The 25,902-nt window shown below is 38.7% G+C and overlaps 1 protein-coding gene across 13 annotated transcripts in view; it reads right to left on the bottom strand.

Moving 5' to 3' along the window:
* The window catches only part of TNS3 (tensin 3), a 258,576-nt gene that overhangs the window by 64,526 nt on the left and 168,148 nt on the right, over positions 1-25,902 (bottom strand). For all 13 annotated transcript variants that reach the window (XM_066992134.1, XM_066992135.1, XM_066992142.1 and 10 more), the window contains one exon: positions 15,370-16,629. In XM_066992134.1, coding sequence (XP_066848235.1) covers positions 15,370-16,629 — 1,260 coding nt within the window. The remainder of the gene's footprint in view (positions 1-15,369; positions 16,630-25,902) is intronic.

Raw genomic sequence — 25,902 nt, 5'->3', positions numbered from 1 at the left:
TTCTGGAATGCATTGATGACAAATTCCTTCTCCAAGTGATAGAGGAGCCAAGGAGGAGAGGCACTAGTCTGGATCTCATTCTCACCAACAAGGAGAGGCTGGTGGGGAATGTGAACCTGAAGGGCAGCCTTAGCTACAGTGATCATGAAATGATGCAGTTTAGGATCCTGAAGGCAGTGAGGAGGGAGCACAGCCAGCTCACTACCCTGGACTTTGGGAGAGCAGACTTTGGCCTCTTCAGGGATCTGCTTGGCAGAGTACCATGGAACAACACCCTGGAGGGAAGAGGAGCCCAAGAAAGCTGGTTAATATTCAAGGAACACCTACTGCAAGCTCAGGAGTGATCCATCCCAACAAAGAGGAGGTCAGGCAAAAACACCAGGAGGCTCGCATGGATGAGGAAGGAAGTCTTGACCAAACTTAAACAGAAAAAGATGGCCTACAGAGAGTGGAAGCAAGGACAGATAGCTTGGGAGGGATACAGAGACATTGTCTGAGCAGCCAGGGATCAGGTTAGAAATGCTAAAGCCTGTTTAGAATTAAATTTGGCCAGGGACATTAAGGGCAACAAGAAAGACTTCTATAGGTACATTGGTGATAAAAGGAATGGTTTTAAACTAAAAGAGGGGAAATTTAGATTAGGGGTTGGAAGGAAATTCTACACTCAGGGGGTGGTGAGGCACTGGAACAGGTTGCCTAGAGAGGTTGTGGATGCCCCATCCTTGGAGGTGTTCAAGATCACATTAGATGAGGCCCTGAGAAACCTGATCTAGTGGGTGGTGTCCCTGAGTATGGGGGGGGGGGGGGGGGGGGGTTGGAACTAGATGATCTTTGAGGTCCCTTCTAACCCAACCCTTTCTATGATTCTATGTTTCTAAGATTCTATGATTTTGTGATAATGTATTATGCAAAAGATTTCAATAAGCCATAAAAATAAACTTGTTCAAACTGGCTTTCAATGCTGTGGTTTGCAGAAAAGAAAAAAAAAAAAAAAGAAAAAAGAAAGAAACAGTATGAGAGTATGATGCATTCAATCACAACAGGATAAAAATGCTCTAGAGTCTCTAGATTCCCGTGTTACTCTGGTTACCACTACAATTAAGTGAAAAACATACTTGACAGTTATTCATCCCTTGAATAATCTGCAGGCCCCATAATGTACCATGAATAGCTATTTGCTCTGCTTTAGTATTAAGTAATTCTAATGAGGGACTAGAACTATTGAATCATACTATTACGGATTTTTGTAAATCAGATTAAGGACTTCGTTTATAAGGACTCAGTTTACATTTACAAATACCCTCTGTGGTTTTCTGGTTAAGAAATGCATTGGAGTAGTATTTCAAAATAATATTTAAGTTTCACAATAAAAACTACCATTACATTAATATAAAATTCCAAGAGATAATTCCTAACTCATTAACTTTTATGTTTACCGTTACAACCTAAAAGGCATGGGAGCTTAGGAAGATGTAAATAGGAAAAGGTGGTTGCAGAAACCTTATGGTAAGTGATAAAATCTTTTTATAGCTATCTCTGTTGACTGAACGAAAGATTCACGTTAAACAAAACAAAACAAACAAAAAAGTAGGAAACTCCCTTACATTCCTATTCCATCACAAATAAAAAACATCACAAATCAAATTTTTATAGTTAAGATAACTCCTTGATTTGTAGTTATCACTCAAGTAGGCAAGTATCTTTAAACTTGTAGTTTCAAGATAACAAAGATGGAGTGGGTCCCCATTTTAATTTCTATCTTTTTAATCTCCTCTTTAGCACTACTAACTCTATACTGTGCACAACCAGAATGCAGTTAAGTCACTCTTCACAACAGAAACACAACTGATGATATAAAACTATACACTTAACCTGAAACTGGCAAGAAGGAAAGCCAACATGAGTGCTTCCACACAGGCCTCAGAAGGCTTTAATACAACACTGAAATACTCTTACAGAAGGAACAGAGATCTCGTAGTGCTGACACCCAGTACTTTCTCTCCTGTGCAGAATATTTTTGGTTGAGACTGCTTTCCTTTCGTGTGTACTGCCTGATCAGATAAAGTCCCAATGATGTTAAGACCTCACAGTTCTGTCAAGTCAAACATATTTTAAAATTATGAATGTTCCAGCAGTACCTGAATATGTGTTTTTTGTAATCCACATAAATGCAGCTTACCAGGATATTAATTTAATAGATACATAATTTCAGGTCATCCCACCTTCAGAGGGCTAACACTTAGTTGCTAATTTCAGAAAGTAAATAAATAAATAAATAAATAAAAATTGAAAAGTCTATCCTGATATCCTGATAGCCCTTTTCTAGCAGAATTAAGGACACCAAGTTTCATAACATGAAATACTGATATGAAAAAACATGTCCAGAATCTTACATTTTAGAAGCTCAGCCAATTCCTTGTTTATAAAGTGGTTATCTTATGTTCATTCAGTGAAAGATAATGATCCAAACAGTTTCCCTTTCCATGATAAGATATACATGAGTTTGCAGCTAGTTGGAAAGGAATGCTACCAATGCTAAAAGATGCCCTACTGTTTTGGAGTATGAGCCCTACCAAAGCCAGCTGAAGGAAACAACTTCAACAAGTTTTAGACCAACACTTTAAAAATGGGGTTATTTTTTCTAGGAAAATTTACAGTCTCTGAAGTGATTTAAAAACAAATAATCAACAATGTATTAAATTTCTCCAAATTGTTTAATGTGATTTTTTTTTCTGTTGGTTTTCCTTGTCAACTATAAGCCATAAAAAATATTCAGCACTAGAAATAAAATTCATTTGACCCTTCACATAAATTCTTTGGATGGAAATTCACTGATATAATTCCTATCACAAAGAAAGATGAAACAAGTCACAGTCACGTAAATGGTGATTAACAGGAACTTTTGTGCAATCAGTAATATAATATCCTCTAATACACAAATGAAATAAGAAAATGAGTTTTCAGAAATACAGATTATGATTTCTGTATTCCATATGCTCTTCTTCTCCACTAAAACTCTTGACATTGTCAAAGCCTATTCAACAGAAATCAGACCATCAGGAGTTGTTGCCACGTAACACACTCAGGAACTTCCATTTCTATACATTGTGGATACCACCACCAGCACTGAAACTCTCCCAGTCTCTCTCCAGAATGCATATGAAACATGATGAATTGTTATAGCATTGAAATATAAATGTTTGATCTCGTCGAACTAGTTTTAAACACTTGAATAACAATTACTGTCATCTTCTCTGGATAGAGCTTAAATAACGTTAACTATTACTTAACAGATAGTTTCTCATTTAACGTTGTTTATTCCACAATAGTATTTTTGGAATATCATAGTCATTTCAACACTGTCCCTTTCACAAGACACAAAAGGTAACATCTATAGATTTAGGAAAATGTGTCAAACATTTAAACCATGTATATGCAGCTTGTGTCCAAAAACCCCATGACGTTTGAGAAAAAAAATAAAAAAAAGGAAGAAGAAAAATTTCAGAACTCAAAGAAACAAAAGGAAAGCTTACTAGTATATATATTTGATCAATCAACCAAGTAATGCAACTTAACAGATTTAAAAATTAATACCCACAACAAATAACAGACTCTGCAGACAGATGACTTGGAAATCACTCCTGTGTACAAGTATGTCTCGGACAGCAGAGCATAACGAGGAACAGACAAAGCAGAGGCACTTCAAGTGAGCTTCTCACCATAGCTTCAACCTATGGGACAATTTAGGATGACATACAACAGGGTCATCCTGTTCAACCCACAGATCGATAAAACTCTGGCTTTTCTCAAGAAAGGTACTGTGAAAACTCCCACAAAGCAGTTTTTCCAGTGCCCCTTTCACAGGCCTTACCATAGTCATGAAGGCTGAAATAAGACTCTGGGAAGAATTATGTTAGCATTGCATAAATTCCAGATGCTGTTGTCTATACAGAAATTTAGAAAGACTTGCATAACTCTGTCTCCTATTACCATGAAACATGGAAATTCAATCCAATCGGAGGGTTAACAATTCAACAAGAAAAAAAATGAAGTCCTTAAGTTAACTTTTAATAGAGCACAGTTTAATGATTGCCCCACATATTAAAAAAATCAATTACCAGAACAATATCCAAATCAATAGTGATTTCCTTCTCCGGAACCATTTATCTTCTATGAAATTCAAGATTTTCATAGAAGACTCTTAATGATCAAGATTTCAAGACAGCTTCAGACTTAAACCAAACTAATCCATTTTAATAATGTAGAAACTGTTTTACAATCACTGTTACAAATTTAAATAAAACATAACCTCTTTAAAGATAGTAAGACAAAACTTGAGCTAAATGCTGTGGTGGAGAAAGGACAAGCAAATATATGTCCAGCTGAAACAAAATGACATTATTTTTGATTGTACAAAAATACAGAATACACGCAGAGAACATTGTTTCATGAAATATGTAACATAAAGTCCTTTCAGCTTATGGCTGAACATGAAAATTTGCCTCCTGCCTCCAGTCCCTTTTAAATTTCATCAAGTTTTGCAGTATATAAAGGATAAACTTCTCACTCAGCTTTGTTATTTTGCCAGATTCCCACTTTGACTCCTGTCAGAGCTCAATAATCTAGACAGCACATGGTCAGTACGTGAAGCTGGTAAGCAACCAGGAGTTTGTCCTGTTTGGATAGGAAATACCAGCAGATAACATGCTGCTAGTCTCCTGTCTCCCTGCAAAAAGGTGTTGGTGAATTCACTGGCATCTCCTTCCTCAACCACCCCCTTCTGCAAATTGATTCCTGCACTCTGACTGTTTAGTCAAGCAAGGAAATAACTTGTAATTAATCCAAAGAGAAACTATACCATAATGTTCCAACTAAAAGGTACCTCCTCATCTACACACAGGAACGCAGTACTGATCAGTGAGCTGCATTATCTTCTGAAAATAAACCTACGCTACTTGTAAGATTAAAACAAACAATCATTCCAACTTTTATGTATTCAACACCAATTATGTCCAAAGGTTCAGATCCCTATCTCTACAGGAACACTGTTTCAAAGGGATTCAGTAGAACAAAAGCTGATTGAGTGGTGTCTGTGATAACTTCAGTGTCTTAACCTTTCTCAAATGTAGTAGGAAGTATTATTGCAGTCATAAAAATCTCTTTGTTCTCAAAAAAAATGTCCCATGTTTAACAATGATGCATAAGCAAAGTATTGTTTTTCCTTACTTAGAATGGGAAGTAGTCTAGGATTCAGACACTTGATAACCCAACAGCCTAACAAGCAAATTAAAAGATCTGAACTCTACCCCAAATCCGCATAGGCCATTAAATCTTTCTGCACAAGACAGAGCAGCTTCATACATCTGGACACTTTGGCTTCTTGGCCCTTCTACACTGTGCCAATTATGGGTGGTATACCTCTTGCAAAACTCAGTCATATCTGTACACCCATACAGAAATTTCATAATGATGCTACTGTCAGGCACACATCCTGGAAGTTACATGACTGATAAATATTTCTGGAGTGAAATGAACATGGCATAAATTGACCAAAAAATTACAGTGCTGCTAAATGCAATTACAATTCCATTTTTAACTTTAGCTTACAAATTAGTTTAACTAAATGTAGTTTAGCTAAAACATTTGAATTCAAACTCAATTTTAAACTAAAAAACTCATTTTTTTAACTGTAGTTCAATTAAAAACTGTCACTTCAGGTCTTTCAGATGGACTGGGTTTGCTCTCCCATGGAACATAACAGAGTGAATGGAAACATCTGGAATAGTTCAATGCTTTTTAAAATTATTATTTAATAAAGTAAGCAAAAAAAAAAAGATTTATTTCCTTCTCCTCCTCTGTCTGAAGCATGTAGCTATGCTGTAGCATGATTTATGAAACCATAATTTGAATCATTTTCAAAGATTTATTTTTGATAAAGTAATAACCTCTGAAGATATTGCAGATGTTTAGCCACCTTGTTATTCTTAATTTTCCATGTCATCTAGAGATGTAGGGATTTTTTTGAGGGCGGGAAGGAAGATGGCTTTGTCTACTTTAATGAAATATTTATTGAGCTGAAAAACCATCTAGTCTCCTGCAAAATGTAAGACTGTAACAACCGTATATCTGCATTGCACCCACCGCATTAAGGACCTGAGGAAGTTTTAAGGCAATATATTCAAAGAAAATTTTAACTCACGCATGTAAAAGATGATTAGAATTAGCTAAGAGAAACAACAGAATTTTGACCTTATGGAAAAGACAGTCCCTCCCTTACTCATGCTCACTTACATAGACATTTATCTCTTAATCATGGTGATGGAAACAGGCTACATTTTTCTGAAAAGTAAAAGTAAAAACATATTATTAATGGCATTACCCAAACGCCTGTTGAACACTGATGGAAATGGGGTATCAACCACCTCTCTAGGAAGCCTGTTCCACTGAGGTGTTCTCAGCCTCTCCTCATAGGACATGCTTCCAAGATTTTCTAAAGCAACAAATCATGCCATTTTAAGAGGGAGATGGGAATGAGACATGGTTGAAAGTAGTGGTAGGTTTTACTGAAAATGGGTAAAAAGTTTTCTGTTTTCTGCTTTTACAGTTTGCTAGGTACGATCAAAACATTGTTTTAGCTTTCCTTCCCTACATCTCAGGGACAATACTTGTGATAAAAGATGGCTGGTTAGAGGAAGCAAGTCTTACAAGTGATCTCTAACAGCAGATTAAGATCATACATTACTAGGCATGAAAGAATATGCATAGAGTGAAGTAAAGAGAGAACATAGAGAGTCCATACTTTCCCGAAACTGAAAATGAAGAACTACTGCAGCACTGTGTTACTAGTACATGGTATCTTCATTTACTACCAGAAACCCCACCAAACTCATCTTAATGTAACTCAGCTCATGTAAAAGCAAAAATTAGAATTTCTTTCATATACAGAGCACTGATTCACCTCTGACAAGCTATGCACATAGCACTGAGTGAAAAAGCTCAACCACTGTTCTGCATGGTTCATTAAGACACATCTTACAACATTAAATAAACAAACAAGGATCATTATCTACTTCCTCCTGTTCTCAAAAACAATGAGTACTTAAGCCAAGACTTCATTTTGGACAGAGTCCAGAACACCATTACAAGAGCAGTCAGTACTTTGCACAATTTTATTTATAGTTATGTGCCACAGTTTGACAGTTCATTCAAATGCCAAAAGTGCATACATCAATTACATAAAAAATAGCTGCACATGCAGGTCCATATACAATCATATATATCCAGCTGTAAAAACTGGGCCAAATGTGCCAGTGGAACCAGCAGCAATTTTACCAAAAAGATTTCTAAAGAAGGGATTATGAAAAACACTTCAGGGAATGACAACTGTGTTGAAGAACTTTGCTCAGTCAAGTTTAAGGAAATAGTTCACTTTCATTTTTATTTTTTTTTAAATAGTGAACATTCTGTAACACATACTGCATAAAGACAAACTTGTTAAGGATACATGTGTATAAAAGCCCCTGCGAAGAAGTGTGAAAGGAGTGGTAGCTGCTTATCTGCTGTTTCTGCAAACAGTGCAGAAACATACAAGTGAACAGAGAGGTATGAACGTGCAACAGTGTACATTCTCAGACTTCACACACATTTATTTGCAGGGCATTGAAAATAGGTACATGAATTTGTAAGGCATGGATTCTCTGAACGCTCACACTAGAAGGGTATAAAGGAAGACCTGGGAAACTACAGGCCAGTCAGTCTCGCCCCTGTGCCTGGCAAGATCATGAAGCAGATTCTCCTGGAAACTATGCTAAGGCACATGGAAAATAAGTTGGTGATTGGTAAAAGCCAGCATGGTTTCACTAAGGGCAGATCATGCCTGACAAATCTGGTGGCCTTCTACGACAGAGTTATAGCATGAGAAACTGGCATCATCTACCTGGATTGTGCAAAACATTTGACACTGCCCCCCACGATATCCTTGTCTCTAAACTGGAGAGACATGGATTTGATGGACGGACCACTCGGTGGGTACGGAATTGACTGGATGATCTCACTCAAAGAGCTGCGGTCAATAGCTCAATGTCCAAGTGGAGATCGGTGACGAGTGGTGTTGTTCCTCATCAGTCAGTTTTGGGACTGGCACTGTTTAACATCTTTGTGGGTGAAATGGACAATGGGATTGAGTGCACCCTCAGCAAGTTCACTGATGATACCAGGCTGTGTGGTGCAGTTGACACACTGGAGGGAAGGGATGCCATCCAGCAGGACCTTGACAGGCTTGATAGGAGGGTCTGTGTGAACTTTAAGAAGTTGTACCAGGCCAAGTGCAAGGTCCTGCATGTGGGCTGGGGCAATCCCAAGCAGAAATACAGGCGAAATACAGCAGAAATGCTGGGGAAATCCCAAGCAGAAATGTGTGCTTGCAGCCAAGGAAGCCAACTGTATCCTGGACTGCATCACAAAAAGCGTGGCAGGCACGCCGAGGGAAGTGATTCTCCCCCTCTACTCTGTTCTTGTGAGACCCCACTTGGAGGACTGCATTCAGCTCTGGGGCCCCCAGCACAAGAAGGACATGGACATACTAGAACGAGTCCAGAGGACAGCCACAAAGATGATCAAGGGACTAGAGCACCTCTTCTATGAAGAGAGGCTGAGAGAGTTGGGGTTGTTCACCTTGGAGAAGAGAAGTCTCCAGGGAGACCTTATAGCGGCCTCAAGGGGGCCTACAGGAAAGCAGAAGAGGGACTCTTCGTCGGGGGGTGTAGTGATAGGACAAGGAGTAATGCTTTTAAACTAAAAGAGGGTAGATTTAGATTAGATATTCCAAAGAAATTATTCACTCAGAGGGTGGTGAGGCAATGGAACAGGTTGCCCAGAGAAGTTGCAGATGCCCCATCCCTGGAAGCATTTAAGGCCAGGCTGGATGGTGCTTTGGGCAACCTGGTCTAATGGCGCCCACTGCAGGGGGGTTGGAATTAGATGATCTTTAAGGTCCTTTCCAACCTAAACCATTCTATCATTCTATGATTCTAGAAACCAGATAATCCTACCACTCTCTCGTTATTTAACACTCAGTTTAGGCACACACACAGTGCATCAATCCCATTCATCTCCACTACTGTTTGTTATTGACTCAGCTCCGATTAGTGGATATTTCCATTCAATCTCAGGGCGGTTCAGCCCTGATCTGCCAACTCGCTCCATTACAGGTCAACAAATTCTCTTGATACACACATTAGGTGAAGGACTGTTTGAGTCACAGGGAAGATGGCTCACCCTAAAACTTGGTGTAAGACTGATCATCACTGATCAGCAGTCAACTGCTGTTTTGGTTATCCTTTATTCATGGTTATTTCCTCATCTCCATGTCAGCAAGCATTTCTTTGTGCTATTAATTACACCTCCTGTTGCTGAAGTAGTGGAAACAGCTAGTTAATTGCCTTAGTGAGTATCCTGCTCAGGTTAATTCCTTAAGACTACTCAGAGGTAAGGTAAACCATATCTAGTACGCCTGTGCTCTTTTACCACAGACTGCTAACGAACAACAAGGCATTATTGTTATTTTACGTGATCATTTACCTTAAATTATATGGTTTTGTGTTCTTTCATATATAGCATATTTACAGTCTTCCACTGCAAGCATGCTGAGTACTTCAGGTTTACTGCATATATGTACATGCACAGGGGATAGAGTCGGACTAAACTGGTACTTCAGCTGTGCCCTGTGGAGGGAAATCAGTGTGAACATGTCTGGAGAATAACTTCCCATGACACTGTACATTAGTTTGCTCCCCAGCATGCAGGAATACACTTTTGACTTTACCAAACTCGGTGAGTTATGTTTTTACCTGTTTTCATTTTTAATTCTAGTTAACATTTAACACTCAACCCAAAGTAGAGTAATTCTGCTGTTTCAAGGTATCTACCTCTTTTCTCATAGAGCTGAGAACAGCAGGTTGCTTTTTCAGTATTCAGTTATATGGCTAGAAGAACATTGTGATGTTTTGTGACGTTCTTTTGAAGTGCTGTGCACAATTTGAAACAAAATATCAGAACATCTGTGTTTTATGGTCAGAACTACAACTGTCATCTAGATTCAGATGAGACATGAAATGATACTGGCTATTGCACCTAACCTATGTAACTTGGAATTTTTCCTTGCAGCTAGAATGCTCCATTTCCATCAAGAGACGATGTACCGAGGGCAAAACACTCCAGGTCTTCCTCATCCTTAATATTCATTTAGTCAACCTGCTTTTTCCCCAATTTGTTTTGTTCACGGTATGCATAAATGATTCCTTATACAACAGCCAGGAGAAGTCCAGATATGTAAGTAAATAATTCCTAAAGCAAGGAAAACCAGAATGTTCCCAGTTTCAAGCAGACGTGGCAGCATGCCACATACAGATTGTTTTACCTTTGGAACCATGGGTAGTTTTAAAATCAAGTTCCATTATTAAGCAAATGGTACTTGAAAAACTCAAAATAGAACATTTTGGCACTTGACATAAAGGCAAACTTAAAAAGTTATTATTATTGTGGTAAAGCTATATGAAGGAATATTTCTTTTAAAAATATTTTCTTTAATAAAATGTTATTCTTTATGTTACTTACTTCAATACCACATGCTGAAGCACATGCAGAAAATGACAGGGGAATAATCCTGATCTCCCCAATTTTAGTCTTGGTGATAATACCCTAAAATACAGAACTGATCTGTCCCTTAGCTTTGCCCTAGTGTTAATCATAATTTCCTAATGGTGTTTAGTAACACAAACAAATAACTGTGTTCCCCACAGTGAAGTTCCTACAGATCAGGTTCTATCAGGAAAATATCAGTATGCAGTTTCACAATACACCTGTCCTATCTATCTAAAAACTAATAAAATGGCCACCCCACTTGCCTCCCTGCCTCCATCTGTTCCTCTTTTTGCACACATCATTTCGTGATCTGACACAGAAATAGACCATAAGAAAACCTTCAAACCATGAGATGGACAAGATAATCCAACACCCATCACTGCACAGCTGCCAGATCAGACGCACAGATGAACAGAGCAATGCATACCCCCAGACTGCAGAAGCAAAGTAAGGCCACCCCTCTTGAGAACTGTCTGCTGCATTTCAATTGGATTAGACACAACAGAAAATTGCTTTGTTAATAATACTCAAAAGGTTCAAAGAGCAGGCAGAGGACATTCAAAACTGCTGCTTATCACTCAAGAGCATGAAAAATAATTTTTACACAATGGAAACTCCTCTAGACACTACCTACATTAGCTGCAAACAATGGTCTTTAATCTTCAGGGCACTCAAATGCACTCTGCTACCTAAAGGTACTGGCTAAAGCCAAATATCTAAATCCTTACTAACCCTGCTCTCTGCCTCTTTTACCAAAATATGTCAACTCATTGAAAATGATGGTGGTATAGCTTACATCTCCAGAAATCTTAATAAACCCTTTGCACACACCATCAAATTAGGAGTTGCAGCAAAAGAAAAGCACCCATTCAGTTTCACTGTGTTCAGTGATATGAACTATAACTTCTCAACATGGAACTCCACAAGGAGATTTCAGGTGAGAATATATAAGGCTTCTTGTAGCTGCCTCAATCAGATCTTATGAGTCTTGAAAGTGTTATACTAGCACCTTGTTTCAAAGAGACTACTAAGGCTAAAAGATGCTACTCAAAACTGACAACAGTGGCAGCATAAGGCCTTGAAAAACTGAAGGTAAATAGAAAAGAAAGCTCTTCAAGAGTTAAACTTTTAAAGGATTTTTTTCTAAACATAAATATCCTAAGTTACTGGAAATAGGACTAGAATGAGGCCCATAAATCTCAATGTGTCAAAGCTAGCACTAGAGACCAACACAGGCCTTCAGTCTTGCATTCTATATCCTGGATTCCACACATTTCAGGCTTTCTGCAATGTTTAAACTGTAGATGCAGTTCATTCATCTATTTCTGGCCCTAAAAATGCATGGGTAACCCTTTACTTGCCAACTTGCTCCTGAAGTCTCTAATGTCAATGAAAGACTTTGTTATGAACTTCAACAGAATCTGATTTCAGGAGAGTTAAAGCATGAATGAAGTACTTCCTCCAAGCAAAAATTTAAGAAATGACTTAAAGATCCAAATAACAGTTTATTCTGGTTTTGCTAGACAAGGTATGCCTAATATGCTGAAATAAAAAATCACGCAGAGGTACTCAAGATAGCTATAGAACTGAGCTGGGAGTTGGATGTGGCTGCACAGTTTTGGTGTTTGAGTTCAAGAACTGCACAAATGTTGGAACAATGTCAGGCTGAGATATCACATTTGCAGACAAACTTACCAACTAAAAATATTTTGTGGGTTTGTTTTTTTTTGCTAACATAGAATGCACTAAATTCCTTCCATGTTTGCAGAAAAGCTGCTTTCCAGCCTTCCATAAGATGACCAAATTAAGACATGCACGGCCCGTTCAATACTAGAATTTGCCGGTTATATTTCTAATAGCTGTCACTACTAGAAGCACTGAATGCTGATCTGAAATATTTGGCCTAATTATCTACTATCAAAAAAAACAACAACAGCAACAACAACAACAGCAAAAGCAGTGTCACCAAGTCATTTCAACCAGCTTTTTGAAATGGCTTATCAGAATTTCAGCATCTTTTCTAACAAATTATAAAGGAAGACTTAAATAGTTATTGGCACTAAACTACACAAAACTGAGAAACTCTTAGGAAACCTAATGCATTTAGTAATTAGCCTCATATACCTTGAAGCCTGAGATCCTCACAAACTTTTAACCTTCACTCTATTTGCCTTATAAGAAGAAAAATACATGATATAATTTCTTTTAAACACAATAACATGACCAAGAGAGATGTTAGCATTTCTAGAAATTAAACCTGGTACTTCCAGCTTTGTGCATTACATGTATTTTGTTAGCCCTGGAGGCCAAGAAAGAACTTTCTTATACTCCCAGGCTGCTGTAGCCTTATGCAGCAAATACCTAGCGACCAGCCTTGTAGAATACTTCAATTCCCATGTCTCTGTACACAGTGGGATTTTACACAAGCTCTGAAAATGATGGTGGTTTTCCAGATAAAATTTAATTGATTTATTTTATGAAGCTTTTATATATTGAACCCTAGCATTCATTTCCAGTGGAGCTCATCGGGGATGCTGATGAGGCTCCACGAGCAGCTGGTCAATGAGCAATGCACAATGCATGATGCATTGTTGGCCTACCCTCACTCAAGCAACATCTCACATAGATCATAGCTGCTTGCAGGCACTGCAGACTCCATCTTAAAGGACTGGTGCAAAGACTTGTTTCAATACTCTCCCTGAAATGGAGTTTAAAATGCTTTGCAAAACTAGGCTGGGAGGGTTGTTGCTGCCATAAGCGAATGCAGCAATTTGCAGAAGACATTAAACACTAAAAGAAGAGGAAAAAAACAACACTGAAGATCAGAGACAGAAATTATTTCCTATGTGCATTGCTAGGGTTAAAAGATCTGCAAGTCACCTTCTGAGTACATATTCTAATTACTCATCTCCTGTACTCTAACTTTCCCAACAAAAGATCATTTCTAAATAGCATGCTTCAATATTTATCGAAAAAAAATGTAACTTTATAAGCAGCAAAATGCTTTGTAAAATACCTCTTTCCCCATACACAAAACCACACATAAATCTGATATATCTGAACACTTTTCAGTGGTTGACCTGCTCAGAGTTTGGTAGAGTTCAGAACAAAATACTGGATGGAACACTTCTTGTAAGTTCTTAATTAAATGAAAGTGCATTGGGGATCTTATCAATGTACATTAATACCTGAACTGAGGGAGCAAATAGGACAGAGCCTGGGCCATTTCAGTGGTGACAGGGGACAGGACAAGAGGCAGTGGGCACAAACTGAAACACTGAAACACGAAGTGATTCCAACTGAATATCAGGATTTTTTTTTTTTTTTGATTTTTTTTTTAACCGTGAAGGTGACCAAGCTTGTCCAGAGAGATTGTGGAATCTTCCATCTTGGAGATATTCAAAAGGTGTCTGGACATGGTCCTGGGCAGCCTGCTCTATGTGGCCCTGGTTATCTTTAAACACAGAATTTGGTATACTACTGTATACCAAAGAGAAGATTTCTTCTGCTGGAAAAATCTTGTTTTCAATATTTGTGTATCAGCTAAACATTTGGAAAGATTCCATACAATTACAAACTGATTAATTTAGTCCTGTAAGAGTCACAAAACACATATTGCATATTAAAAACAAACAGTGAAGCAGTTTACATATTTACTATGGATTTCTGGACTTCTTTAGTCCTCAGTTACCCTTCTAAATACAAGTTGTGATTTCACCTTCTTTACAAGAAATCACTGTTCTTGTTCCTTGTGAGGCTTGCACACTAACAGAAACCATATGCTGCACTTAGGCATGGTCACCGTCAAATAGTTTGACATATCCAGTTGGGCTTGAGCTGAAGCAGCTCATTTGTGTCCACAAGGCCACAGAGATGTTCTGGCATGTTGGCTGATACTACAATCAAATCCCAGAGAAACAAGCAAATTTTTTATTATACCAAAACTGGAGGTAGGAAGAGGGAGAAAAGGAAAGTAAGGGAAGTGGATATGTTCTGCTAGAGGAATTGGAACACAAAGAATTTCAGACCATGAAAGCAAGACCAGAAAAAGCTGGTCACAAATTTTAGCTACAGCATTATTGATAGGTTTCAGTTGACTTATACAGAGATAGCAGATGGTAAGCAAGCACTGCAACTTCTGTATTTCTCAACAGAACAACACTTCAGAAAGAATATGTTTTAAAATACCTCACTGTCAAAGATTACTATATTCATAAAAGCATTGTGCAGAAATTTAATACAAAAGCATTATACTAAATTTGAAGAGCAAATTAACTCAAAGCTTTTTCTCCTACCTTAAGTGGAAATCATAAATAATCATCAAAAGTTTATAAAACATTCCACTACAGATACCTTTTAAAAATGTCTCATGTAGTAACGTAGGAATTCTGCTCCCCTATCATCCTAACTTACAGCAGCAAAAAATGACAACTGATGACCTACAGGTTAGAATTTGCTGAACAGTACTTTTTTCATGTAAAAACCAAGTGTCCAAAGGCATTTAATAATCTTCAAAACCACATTTTTTAAATCAGCATGATTCCATAATTTCTTATACAGTTATATATCAGGCTATCAGGAAGAACTCCCTGATAATCTTCCTGAGAGTATAATTTTTGATCTGAGGTCCTACAGCACCATGTCAAGAGCAGATGTGCTGGGAAAACCACTTCAAAAACTATTCAAAAGTATTCAAACAGTATTGCCATATAATATTCAACAGCTTACCATGCTGGGAGGGATTCCTGTTTATGACCTCTAATTTCTCATGGAAGCCAGGGCTCCTGCCAGGCTCTTCCACACCCACATTAAGGCTGGTGAAACCATTTACTTGATCTGTGTCCCTGGTGACAGTGTTAATGCGGGTTGGGATAGGCTCAAATGTAGGGTCTAATTCCAAGATCAGTTTGTTCAGCTGTTCAATAGACTGATCAATATCCAAAGTTGGAGAAGCTGGCAAGTCCCCTGCATTCACTCTGAGATCCAGGCTATTTGCATCCCTCTGTGACACCGGCCCCAACTTAAAACTCTCATTGTTAGCATGTTCTGCAGCTCTGGCAACACCTGGTATATTTCCTAGCCCCCTCTGCATAGCATCTCTACTATTGGAGCCATGTGTTGGTGTGCCTGGAACTCGGGACTGGCTCTGGACACTGCCTGAATTCTCCACAGTGTTATGAATGCCAACCCGCATTTCATTCTCTGGGACAAAACCATATTGGTGAGCAGTGACCATCTGCTGCTGGCGAACCCAGGTCTGAGTAGAATAGTTACTTGGGCCATAGGCTTGAGGCTGGGGTGAAACCGAAGGATTCCTTTGCAATTGCTGAGTTGACTTTGGCTCAGTGCTTCCAAATGATCTCTCATAGAGGGGATCCACACCAATTCCCAGGTCTGGGGCAATAACACCATGATGGTCCTCTCCAGTGTTACTTCCAAAGCCATCTGAGAGAAGGGAGTTCTGACTGCTCTTGTGGCAACTCAAATTCCCTAGGTGGGTAGATTGCTGCCCTTCTGATGAAGACAAAGTCCCAATGCTGTCCACACTGTGAAGATCATGATTAGGCATTTCGTCATCCAAAATATCAGTCTCCCTGTCCTTCAGTTTGGTGTTTCCATTCACATGAACCTGAGCTGGCACTATGTGGCGAGTCCCATTGTACTTGCTTCCAGCATCAGTCATATCTTTGGTGTTGCTGACAGAATCCTCCAAACCAAAGCCACTAAGTAGCTGGTCCAGTTCTGCCTTCTCTTGTGGGCTCAGTCCCCGTTTGACGCCTGGCACAAGGCGCTCCTCAGTTTTGTCCGTCCTGATGGAAGCTGTTGAGTGTCCTGAATCGCTGCTGACAGACAGAGTATGATCACTGTGATCAGGACTGCTTGTCACAGGAACACCCTGAGCAACACCAGGGATGCTGCTGTCTGAAGAGCTCTTCTTTCTTACTTTTGCATATAGACTGCCATCAATAGGACCTTGGGTATGCAGCACTGTGAAGAAAGAAGTAAGAAAGGAAGAGAGAGAAAAAGACAAGGCATTATATAAGAGCTTGTAAGGTACATTATGTCATACCACACTCAGAAGTACTGCTAATACTAATGGTATTGTTTCTGCAAAACTAAATTGGCTCTACAAATTCAGTAGCAACCAATAGCATTGTCTTCTTTCATTTTTTCCATTTACATTTCAGTTTATAACAAAGTTCTTGATGAAAATGTAACAAGCCATTCATCCATACTCTGGATGGTGAAATGCTTGTGATCTTACCAGGCCAAGATGAAATGATGTTCTCTCTTACACTGTTTTATGTCTCTACAAAATCTTCAAACTAATTTGAAGAACTGCCAGAACTTTGAGATGCAGCTACCATGCACTCCATTCAGAGCAAGAATCATGCAATCACCGGTTCATTCATTTACATTTGATAGTCTAAATACACTATGAAAAATCATTTACTCTTTTTCTTGGTAGTACAAGGAAAAAACAGGATTTCAGTCAGAGCTGCAGTCCTTAGAATATACATAAGACCTCTTCACAGAGGCATGCGTAAGCCTATATCTGTTAGACTATAAAATCTATATACACGTGGAGGTTGTGGTACGCACTTCATGTTTCCAATTTTAATCAGTGAGGCCATATTCCCTCAAGAATCAGTATGTAACTCCTTTCTCAACAATGATGGGAAGAACCTAACATTATAGCTGATCTCTCTGGTACCTGCTCCTCTAAAGTTTATGATTAGCAGCTCATAACGAAAAAGGGCTAGAACTTTCTTTTCTGTTTAGAACATCTTAGGAAAATATAGCAATTTTACAGGAAAATGCATCTACTTGGTTTACTAAGGTAGATGTTGAGAACAGATAAATTCCTCCTTCCAATTACATATGCACAATTAGCACAGTTCAGTGACATTGGTTATGCACAGAAGAACTGGGTGAGCCAGGTTTCACCTTCTTACAGGGCTAATGAAATCAACTGGAAGGCTTCACTGAAGTAACCACTGAAATGGCTTTTGATCCTAGGACTGACATCCATGATCCCCCCCTGCTTGCTATCTACAGGAACTTGTCCCATATTCTTCAGTCCTTCACGCTGCAGCCACCATTTCTCATTATAGTGTAATACATCTTAATAATTTTTCAATAAGCCACAAAAAAAATGAATGCAAAACATACAGCAAGAAAGTCAAGAACATCACAAATTAGAGATTAAACTTTCAGCCTCTGGACAAACAGCCTAGGTACAGACAGTCTGGACTGTCTGCGTGCTTTATCATATATGTAATATTTTAGACATTATACTTTACCGCAAACAGGATTAGCAAACATATACAATAACATATATGAAATACATACAAAATGGGTAATAAAAATTGTTGAGAAAACTTTTTTTTGTCTCCCAGAAAAAAAACAAACTTGACAAATGTTTATACGCAGTAAGTTAAAAAAAAAAAACACAATCTCTTCCATGTTATTTCAGTACTACCAACACTGGCAATAGATAAAACCACAGAACAATGAATAGTGATTTCCCTCTGGAACATTTTAAAAGCTCAAGAGTTTATTTGAATCCACCTTTTTATCTAAACCATTTTTTCTCACCTCTGACTGTCAGGGTTTTTTAAAATGTCATCTTGACATCATAAACCAAAGAAATTAAATTAAGTCCCAGGAGGCATATTCTTAAATGTATGGAGTAATCCTTTATCAGATTTGCTTTTCCATCTTCCACACACATCACAAAGCTTAATTCAACCTCAGGTAGAGTATGGCTATCGGACTTTTCCTAAATGATGAAAATGAACACAATTCTATTTCTTACAAAAACCTTTAAGAGTAAATATTTCTAGCCAAGAAAGCAAAATGAGTGGTTCTACTTCCAAAGGTTTTTTTTAATGCTCATTTACAAAAGCATTTATATCAAGCAGAAGTTTCTGAAGAACTTTTTCCTACCCATAATTTGAGAACTGTTTGATAAAAAGAAAAACAGACCATTGCAACTTAGGAACAGACAGGTTTTTGTCAAAGGTAACCAACAGCTTAGTCTACATCTGTGGCAGTTGCAGAATCAAAAGATTCACAGAGAAACCAATGCATCAACTCTAACACACATTTTCAAAATATACTTAAAATTGCACCACAGTAATTTCAACATTTTCTACAGGCAGAGTCTTCAAACAGTTTAAACACTTATACATTGGAGGTTATAAGACAGGTTTAATAGATTTTAGCCAATAATTAAAGGACAATTTTTTACTTTTTAAGGACTAGGTACTATGACTTGCCTATTGTTGATTTTAAAATTAGCACATCCAAAAGACCAAAAATATTCCTTTACAGAACAAGTCATCAGGCTAAGGGAAAAAGAAAGCAATTCCCCCTGCAATTGAATTTGTCTACAGGTGAAAGTAGAAGTTTGCTAAATTTATGATATATTGTGTAAATCCCACACTGAGAAGAGCTGCTATGCATGTGGCCAAATGTCTGTGTACAGGTATTTTAAAACAGTATTTATGATAAAAATACTGTACCTAAGGAAAAGATAGACAATTGACAATTTCTCAGCCACTTTCATGCTGTGATTTCTCATAAATTCTCACTGCTGCTAGGACAATGAAGCACTCGCGGAGCTTCAGCACGAAAGGACAGAAAAACTTTCATACAGAATTATTTAATACAGTTACCACAATAAATTGCAAAAATTAAATAAGCAAACAAACTGGCAAGAGTAACTATTAGGTGGCATTTACTTTTCTATGCAGTTAGTTTTGAGTTTAAAAAAACAGAAAACACATAACACTGCCTAGATTTGAATACTTGAATATCCTGACACAAAACAGACTTGAAGAGGTTACAGATTTGAACTAGGATATGGTAACATAAATATAGGACTAGTACTCTTTCAAGAAATCTTCTTGACTTTTCAATTATCCAAAGCTAGGCTGTAAATCCTTCACACATGCTAGCCAGCCATAAATACTTCACTCCAGATGAATCATTTGAGCACACACATTTGGTTCCCCATACAGAAATGTTACATACAAAATCTTTCAACTTCTCAAGTACAATCAGAGAACCTAGGAAAGTGATAAAAACCCCTTCTGCATGTGCCTTCATTTGACCTCCCAGTATCATTACACAGCACCACAGCACAGCAACAAAACTCCAGATGAGAAGATGGCCAGACTGCCAGTGGACTGTTAATCTGAAGGTCAAGCACATCACATAAACATACTATATAATGAGCTATATATTTTATATATATTCTTTATATATATTCTTTTTTCTCTGCCTCTCCTAAAAAAGAGGTTGAAAAAGTTGGGGTTATTTAGCCTAGAGAAGAGAAGACTCCAGGAAGACATTTTAACATCTTTCCAATACTTAAAGGGGGCATATGGGAAACATGGGAAGGGACTCTTTATCAGGGAGTATAGTGCCAGGACAAGGGGTAACAGTTTTCAACCAAAAAAGGGTAGGTTTAGATTTGGTATAAGAAAGTATTCACAGTGAGGGTGGTGAGGCACTGGAACATGTTGCCCAGAGAAGCTGTGGATGCCCCATCCCTGGAAGAGTTCGAGGCCAGGCTGGATAGGGCTTTGGGCAACCTGATCTAGTGGAAGGTGACCCTGCCCATGGCAATGGGGTTGCAACTGGATAATCTTTAAGGTCTCTTCCAACCCCAAACATTCTGTGATTCTATGATATTTGTTCATAAGACCAGGACAAACTATTCAAATACTATAACCTTCAAAATACAAGGTATTTAATAACACCTGAATTTTATATCTTATCATTTGCTCAACCGTAATTTTGGAATACCTCCACACTAGGACTTTCCAACTTTGCTTTACTCTGGCCTTTGTGCATGTTTTTCCCCATAAAGTGATACCCAACTTAATTGCAAATGTGAAGCTTCATGTGTAGTGAATATTTTTGGACCAAAGAAAATTAGAAAATATACTGGCAAAGCATAAATTTATTCTGTGCACCTTGATAAATAATGGCACTGCAGAGGCCTTATGTATTCAATACCTCTTCTCAATGCACAACTCAGTCCCTACTCTCATTTTTCCCAAGGAAGTACCACTCTGTAAAACATGAGAGTAATGCAGCTGTCAAAAAAACATGGGAAGTTCACAAGGGTGGAGACTTAAGTAATGCTGGAATTTAGTTAAACAAATTGAAGGGGCCCACTTTCTTTCAGTCTGACTTCTCTTCCCAGGAGGTGCTCCAACACACTGAATTGCCCAGCCTGAAGTCTGGCAAAATTCACACACTGAATCTGAAACACACAGACACACCAGTGTCAGGAGCCCCCTTATAAATAGCCTCAAAGCAAAGGCTATGCGAGTATTTTCATTCCCATACCTTATACACAAAGAGCAACTTACATAAAAATTAGAAGCTGAAATACCAACACATACCCAATTCAGTGGCTTACATCCAAGTCCATGTTTCCTGGCAATGCCCTTCTTGAAATCCAAATACCTGAAGGCAGACTTGTGAGTAAAAAGACATTTCAGTCTTCCAGCCCAGCTTGTCCCCCCAGCTATCCCCTGTCTATTCACCACTTGTGAACACACAGACAAATGCAAGCCACCTATGTAAACACATATACCACAAATTCAACAAGAGCCATTCTGACCCAGACCACTTGAACATAAAGAAGGTTGTAAATATACAAACCTTTGCACACTGTTCCATTGTTCATGTTGCAGCAGGAAATATTACAGGAGATTTGGATTTTTTTTTTCAATCTCACAAATAAATATTTCTCTCTTCAGGCAAATGTGGACAAGTCCAGAGTTGCATTCCTCCCAAGTTAAATCTTTTTCTGTGCATTTGTCTTTTCCTTTCTCCCTCCCTAACAAACACAGGCCCTCATGCCTTGCAAACTCTTCCCATACAGTTCCTCTAAAATTAATATATAAATACATGTGGTCTGTATTTCCAGCTCTTGAACTACAACAACACTTCTTACCTCTTTACTAGGCAAATTCATGAACTTTCTGCAATAATCAATCAACAGCTCATTTAAATCAACTAATACTCTCTAAGCAACTGTATACTGAGGAAATACAAGAGTTAAGGAAAACACTCCAGCTTAAAAAGGCAAGAAATGTCTCTACTCCTGCTGTTTGAGCTGCAGCTGCTGTTCCTGCTCTTGGAGGTAAATAAATGGTCTTGCTAAAGAAGCATGAGACTTCTATCAGGAGAAAAAGCAAATGAAAATGTAAACACAAGGGAGGAGCGGGAGGGGACAATCAGGTTCAATGAAATCTGAACTCCCGGAGGGGAAGAGGAATACAAATGCCTTGACTGAAAAGGTAATTCAGTATACAAGCTATTTCCTTACACTGGTCCTTTTCTCAGTCTGTTTGAATATCCAGTGAAGCCAAGCGGGTTTCAATTTTCAAACCATTTAGCTACACACTCATGATTGCCTTATGATTGCCTTTTTCCTGGAACATGCAGCCTTTAGAAAACATTGTTCTTCTGTATTGAACAATCAGGTCAGCCACTCGCATCACTGAAGCCTTCAAAAATTGTGCGTTGTTGGAGTTCTCAGGTAAGAAAAACTTTCTGGAAGTCCTGTGGTGATTGTGCTTATTTTTATGTAGCAGCTGCTGCTCTCAAGCTCCCACACACTGGCAGGCATTGACTCCTTCTCTGTCTCTGGAATGAATCAGCTCAAACTAGGAGGAGCAAGCCTGTTAGTTACTCCTTTAATAACAGCCGTATCTCACCACATGGCAGCCCATAAACTTTGGCTCTAAATATTCAAAATGTGTGCATGCATCACCAAAAGACAGCCATGCCTCTAGACAACATTCAATTTTTGTTTAAGGGACTTTCAATTCTTTAATGACTTCTCACTTGAACAAAGGATAAAAGTAGCTCTCATATTGACAAAATACATCTACCTATTCATTGATTATGAAAGAGTTAGAAGTTAAGTTCAAACCCAATTCAAAAAGCACTTGCTTTCCTGTTCATGTGTTGCTGTTCTTACAAATCTGTAAATGGCTGCACATTAAATTAGTCAAGAGTCCGATAAAAGACACAAACCATACACACAAGCTATGCAGACAGTACTCTTTGAAAGCCAGAGAACTGGCTCTCTGCTCCTGGATTACTAGTAGGACAATACAGAATCACTGAAAACTTCCAAAATTTGCCTCAAAAATGTGAAAAGAAACAAAAAAGGCATATTCAAAACTCAATATAAATGGATTAGTCTCATATAAGATGCAACTTCTGTTTTGGTCTCACTACATTTTGGTTCACTGTGAGAAAAGAACAAACAAAAATACAATACTACTCCTTAGTCCAATTGCAGGCCCCTTCTGCTCTTTTGGAAGCCTACAGTTCATGTGCTGGTGATTTTATCAGCAGTCAGCAGGCCTGAACACAGACTGAGGTGCAACAGTGACACGTGCTAGTTAGAGTAGCAGAAGAAACCTGAATCAGGCAACATCAGCTTTTAACAGATTAACCTCTCCTAGGGAGAATTTATTTGCAAATGATTAATTCAGACAGATCTGTAATGTTGCTTTAATTTTATTGTCCTACATAGATAGCCTTAGTGGTACGCCACACAATCACAGCAAGAATGCTTTGGGAACTCAGGCAAGCTCTGCATAGCTAAACTTCTGTAATTGGAATTGTGTGGCAGTCTTTTTGTAATGGAGGGGCTGCAGGGGTGATTTCTCTTACAAGAGACCAGGAGCTGCCCGAAGTCTGATTACAACCAGTTCCAGCAAACTCCAAAAGGGACATGCTAAAGGACAAAGCTGAGCCAATGAGCAACACTGATTACACCTCTGTGAAGAGGTGTATTTAAGAAAGAGTAAAACAAACAAAAAAAAAAAAACAAAAAACACTGCAGGTGGAAGAGAGGAAAGAAAATCAGGTGAGAAACAACTCTGCAAACACCAGGGGCAGAGAAGAAGGAATGGGAGGAGGTGCTTCAGACGCTGGAGCAGAGATTCCCCTGCAGACTGTGGAGAAGACTGGTGACACACGTTTTCCCCCTGCAGCACATGGAGAACCACAGTAAAGCAGATATCCACACTGCGGCCCATGGAAGACCCCATTCCAGAGTATTTGTTTATATCCTGAAGGAAGGTGCAGCTCCTACTCACACAGGAATAGGCTCCTGGCAGGAGCTGCAGCCCATGTAAGGCAGCACACACTGGAGCAGGTTTTCTGGCAGGAACCGTGGCCCATGGGCGACCCACACTGGCAAATTCTGTTCCTGAAGAACGGCACTCCATGGAAAGTATCCATACTGGAACAGTTCTTGAAGAGCTATAGCCCATGGGAAGGACACACATTGGAACAGTTCGTGAAGGACTGTATCCCATGGGAGGGAGACCCTATGCTAAAGCAGGGGATGAGCGTGAGACAAAAGGAGTACCAGACACGAAGTGTTATGGGCTGTAATCCATATATCTCCCTACACCAGTCAGGGGAAGGAGGAAGTAGAAGAAGGGACTGAAGTTGAGCCTGGGAAGAAAATGTGTGTGAGTGGGTGGGTGTTCTAACTGTTCTTGGTTCATAAACTTTCATCTGGAAATCATCTAATCCATTTTTAGAGAGTTTTAAAGACAATTGTATTTTGAGGATAACACAATGGACTGGAGAAAAAAGAAAAGAGTATGAAGTCATTTTCTACCACTGTTTTTTCCTTCCCCTGACTATCCAAGACATCCAAGCAAATGTTGATGTTCATATGAGGATTCAATTTTAAAGAACTATTTTTCCGAAATGAAGTAGCAGTAAGTCAGTCATCAGGAAGCTGCTTGTTTTGCTATGTTTGCCCATTTATTAACAGAAAAATAAATGAGGATGAAGAAAATCAGAAAGAGGCAAGTACCATAAAAACCACGACACTTTGAAAGGAAAACAGCCAAGAGGGTTGCTGTTAGCAAAATGCTAACAAGCAAGACCATCAGGCTCACATGAGGTCCTTAAAGCTTGAATCTTTTGAGAAGCAAAGGAGGGGCATCCAACACATTATAGAATCCTCATCATTAGCAAATCCTAGTGTATATTTCCCAGCCACTCATACGGGTCACATTTGGACTTTAATGATTTTACAAGTACTCTGGAGTTAGAAAAAACTGCTTCACAACGCATAGTTCTAGACCAGGACACACACACAGAAAGCACAATGCACAAGGGTGTTCAGTGTACATACGCCTGGCTGCAGGCAGAGAGAGGGAACTTAATTGCTTCTCTTTCTGATCTTAGGACAGTCACAGAATAAGCAAGCACAAAATCATAATTTGTACTGAAGTATTTTCAGTTCATTTGTTTGATTCATTCTTTCAATCTCTGCTGCTGCCATACTAACCCTACTGCAGGCAACTAAGGTGTTACAAGAAAATGATATCCGATACCTAAACCATAACAAGAATTATTTTTCCTTGCCTCCTGAAGCTAACAGGTAAGACGTCTCACTGTCTTCACAAGAGAGAAGCAGAGCTGTTCAGGAAGCAGCTGCAGGGAGGGAACACACAACTGTGGCAGAGGTTTGCCTTTCAGGACTCTTTATTCAAACTTTTAAGCAGATTGTAAAATTAGATTAAGAAGAGCTTCTTCCTGAGGTATATGTGCGTGGTATGAGATACTGATTCTGGCGTTAATGTTTATATTAATGATGCTAATAACAATAGACTGTAGTTGACGTGACTAAGAAACAGGCAGATGTGAGAAGGTAAGTGCAAGTCTGCTCAGGAACCCAAATAAGCTGGGCAAGAAACACTTGCATGAAAAAGCAGTGTTATGTGGCCCTGAGATAACGGCTGTTAGATGATATGTAAAGAACATAGGAAGGGGAAGAGAGAACATCACCCATAGTCACGTGCTATCTTCCTCCTAGTTTCTGATTATCCGAATCCTTCTGTGCTGAAGAGAGGCCCTTTGCACAGTTTTATAAAAATAGAACTGCAAAAGATAGCTGAATGTATACCAGATGTATACCAGAAACACCTATTAAACCACTTAAATTTTACCCTCTGTTCTTTGCGTCTAAATGTGTAATTACTGCCTTGACAAATGGCTAGTAAATAACATTCTTGGTATAACAGCACTGCCTATTATCAAGATATGATAAAAATTAATTGGAGGACATAACAAAAACATTTTTAAAAGCAAGTAATTGGCTCTGCAGTAGCTTTGAAATTACTTGAGGTGGGCAACCTGTGCTTCAAATAAAGCCATGCAGTTTTAAAGATACTGATATCAGGGTGAGGAGGA

Source organism: Anser cygnoides, chromosome 2, assembly GCF_040182565.1.
Source record: "Anser cygnoides isolate HZ-2024a breed goose chromosome 2, Taihu_goose_T2T_genome, whole genome shotgun sequence".
Taxonomy (NCBI): domain Eukaryota; kingdom Metazoa; phylum Chordata; class Aves; order Anseriformes; family Anatidae; genus Anser; species Anser cygnoides.
The sequence above is the reverse complement of the archived record's forward strand: the minus strand, read 5'-3'. Positions and strand labels throughout refer to the sequence as shown.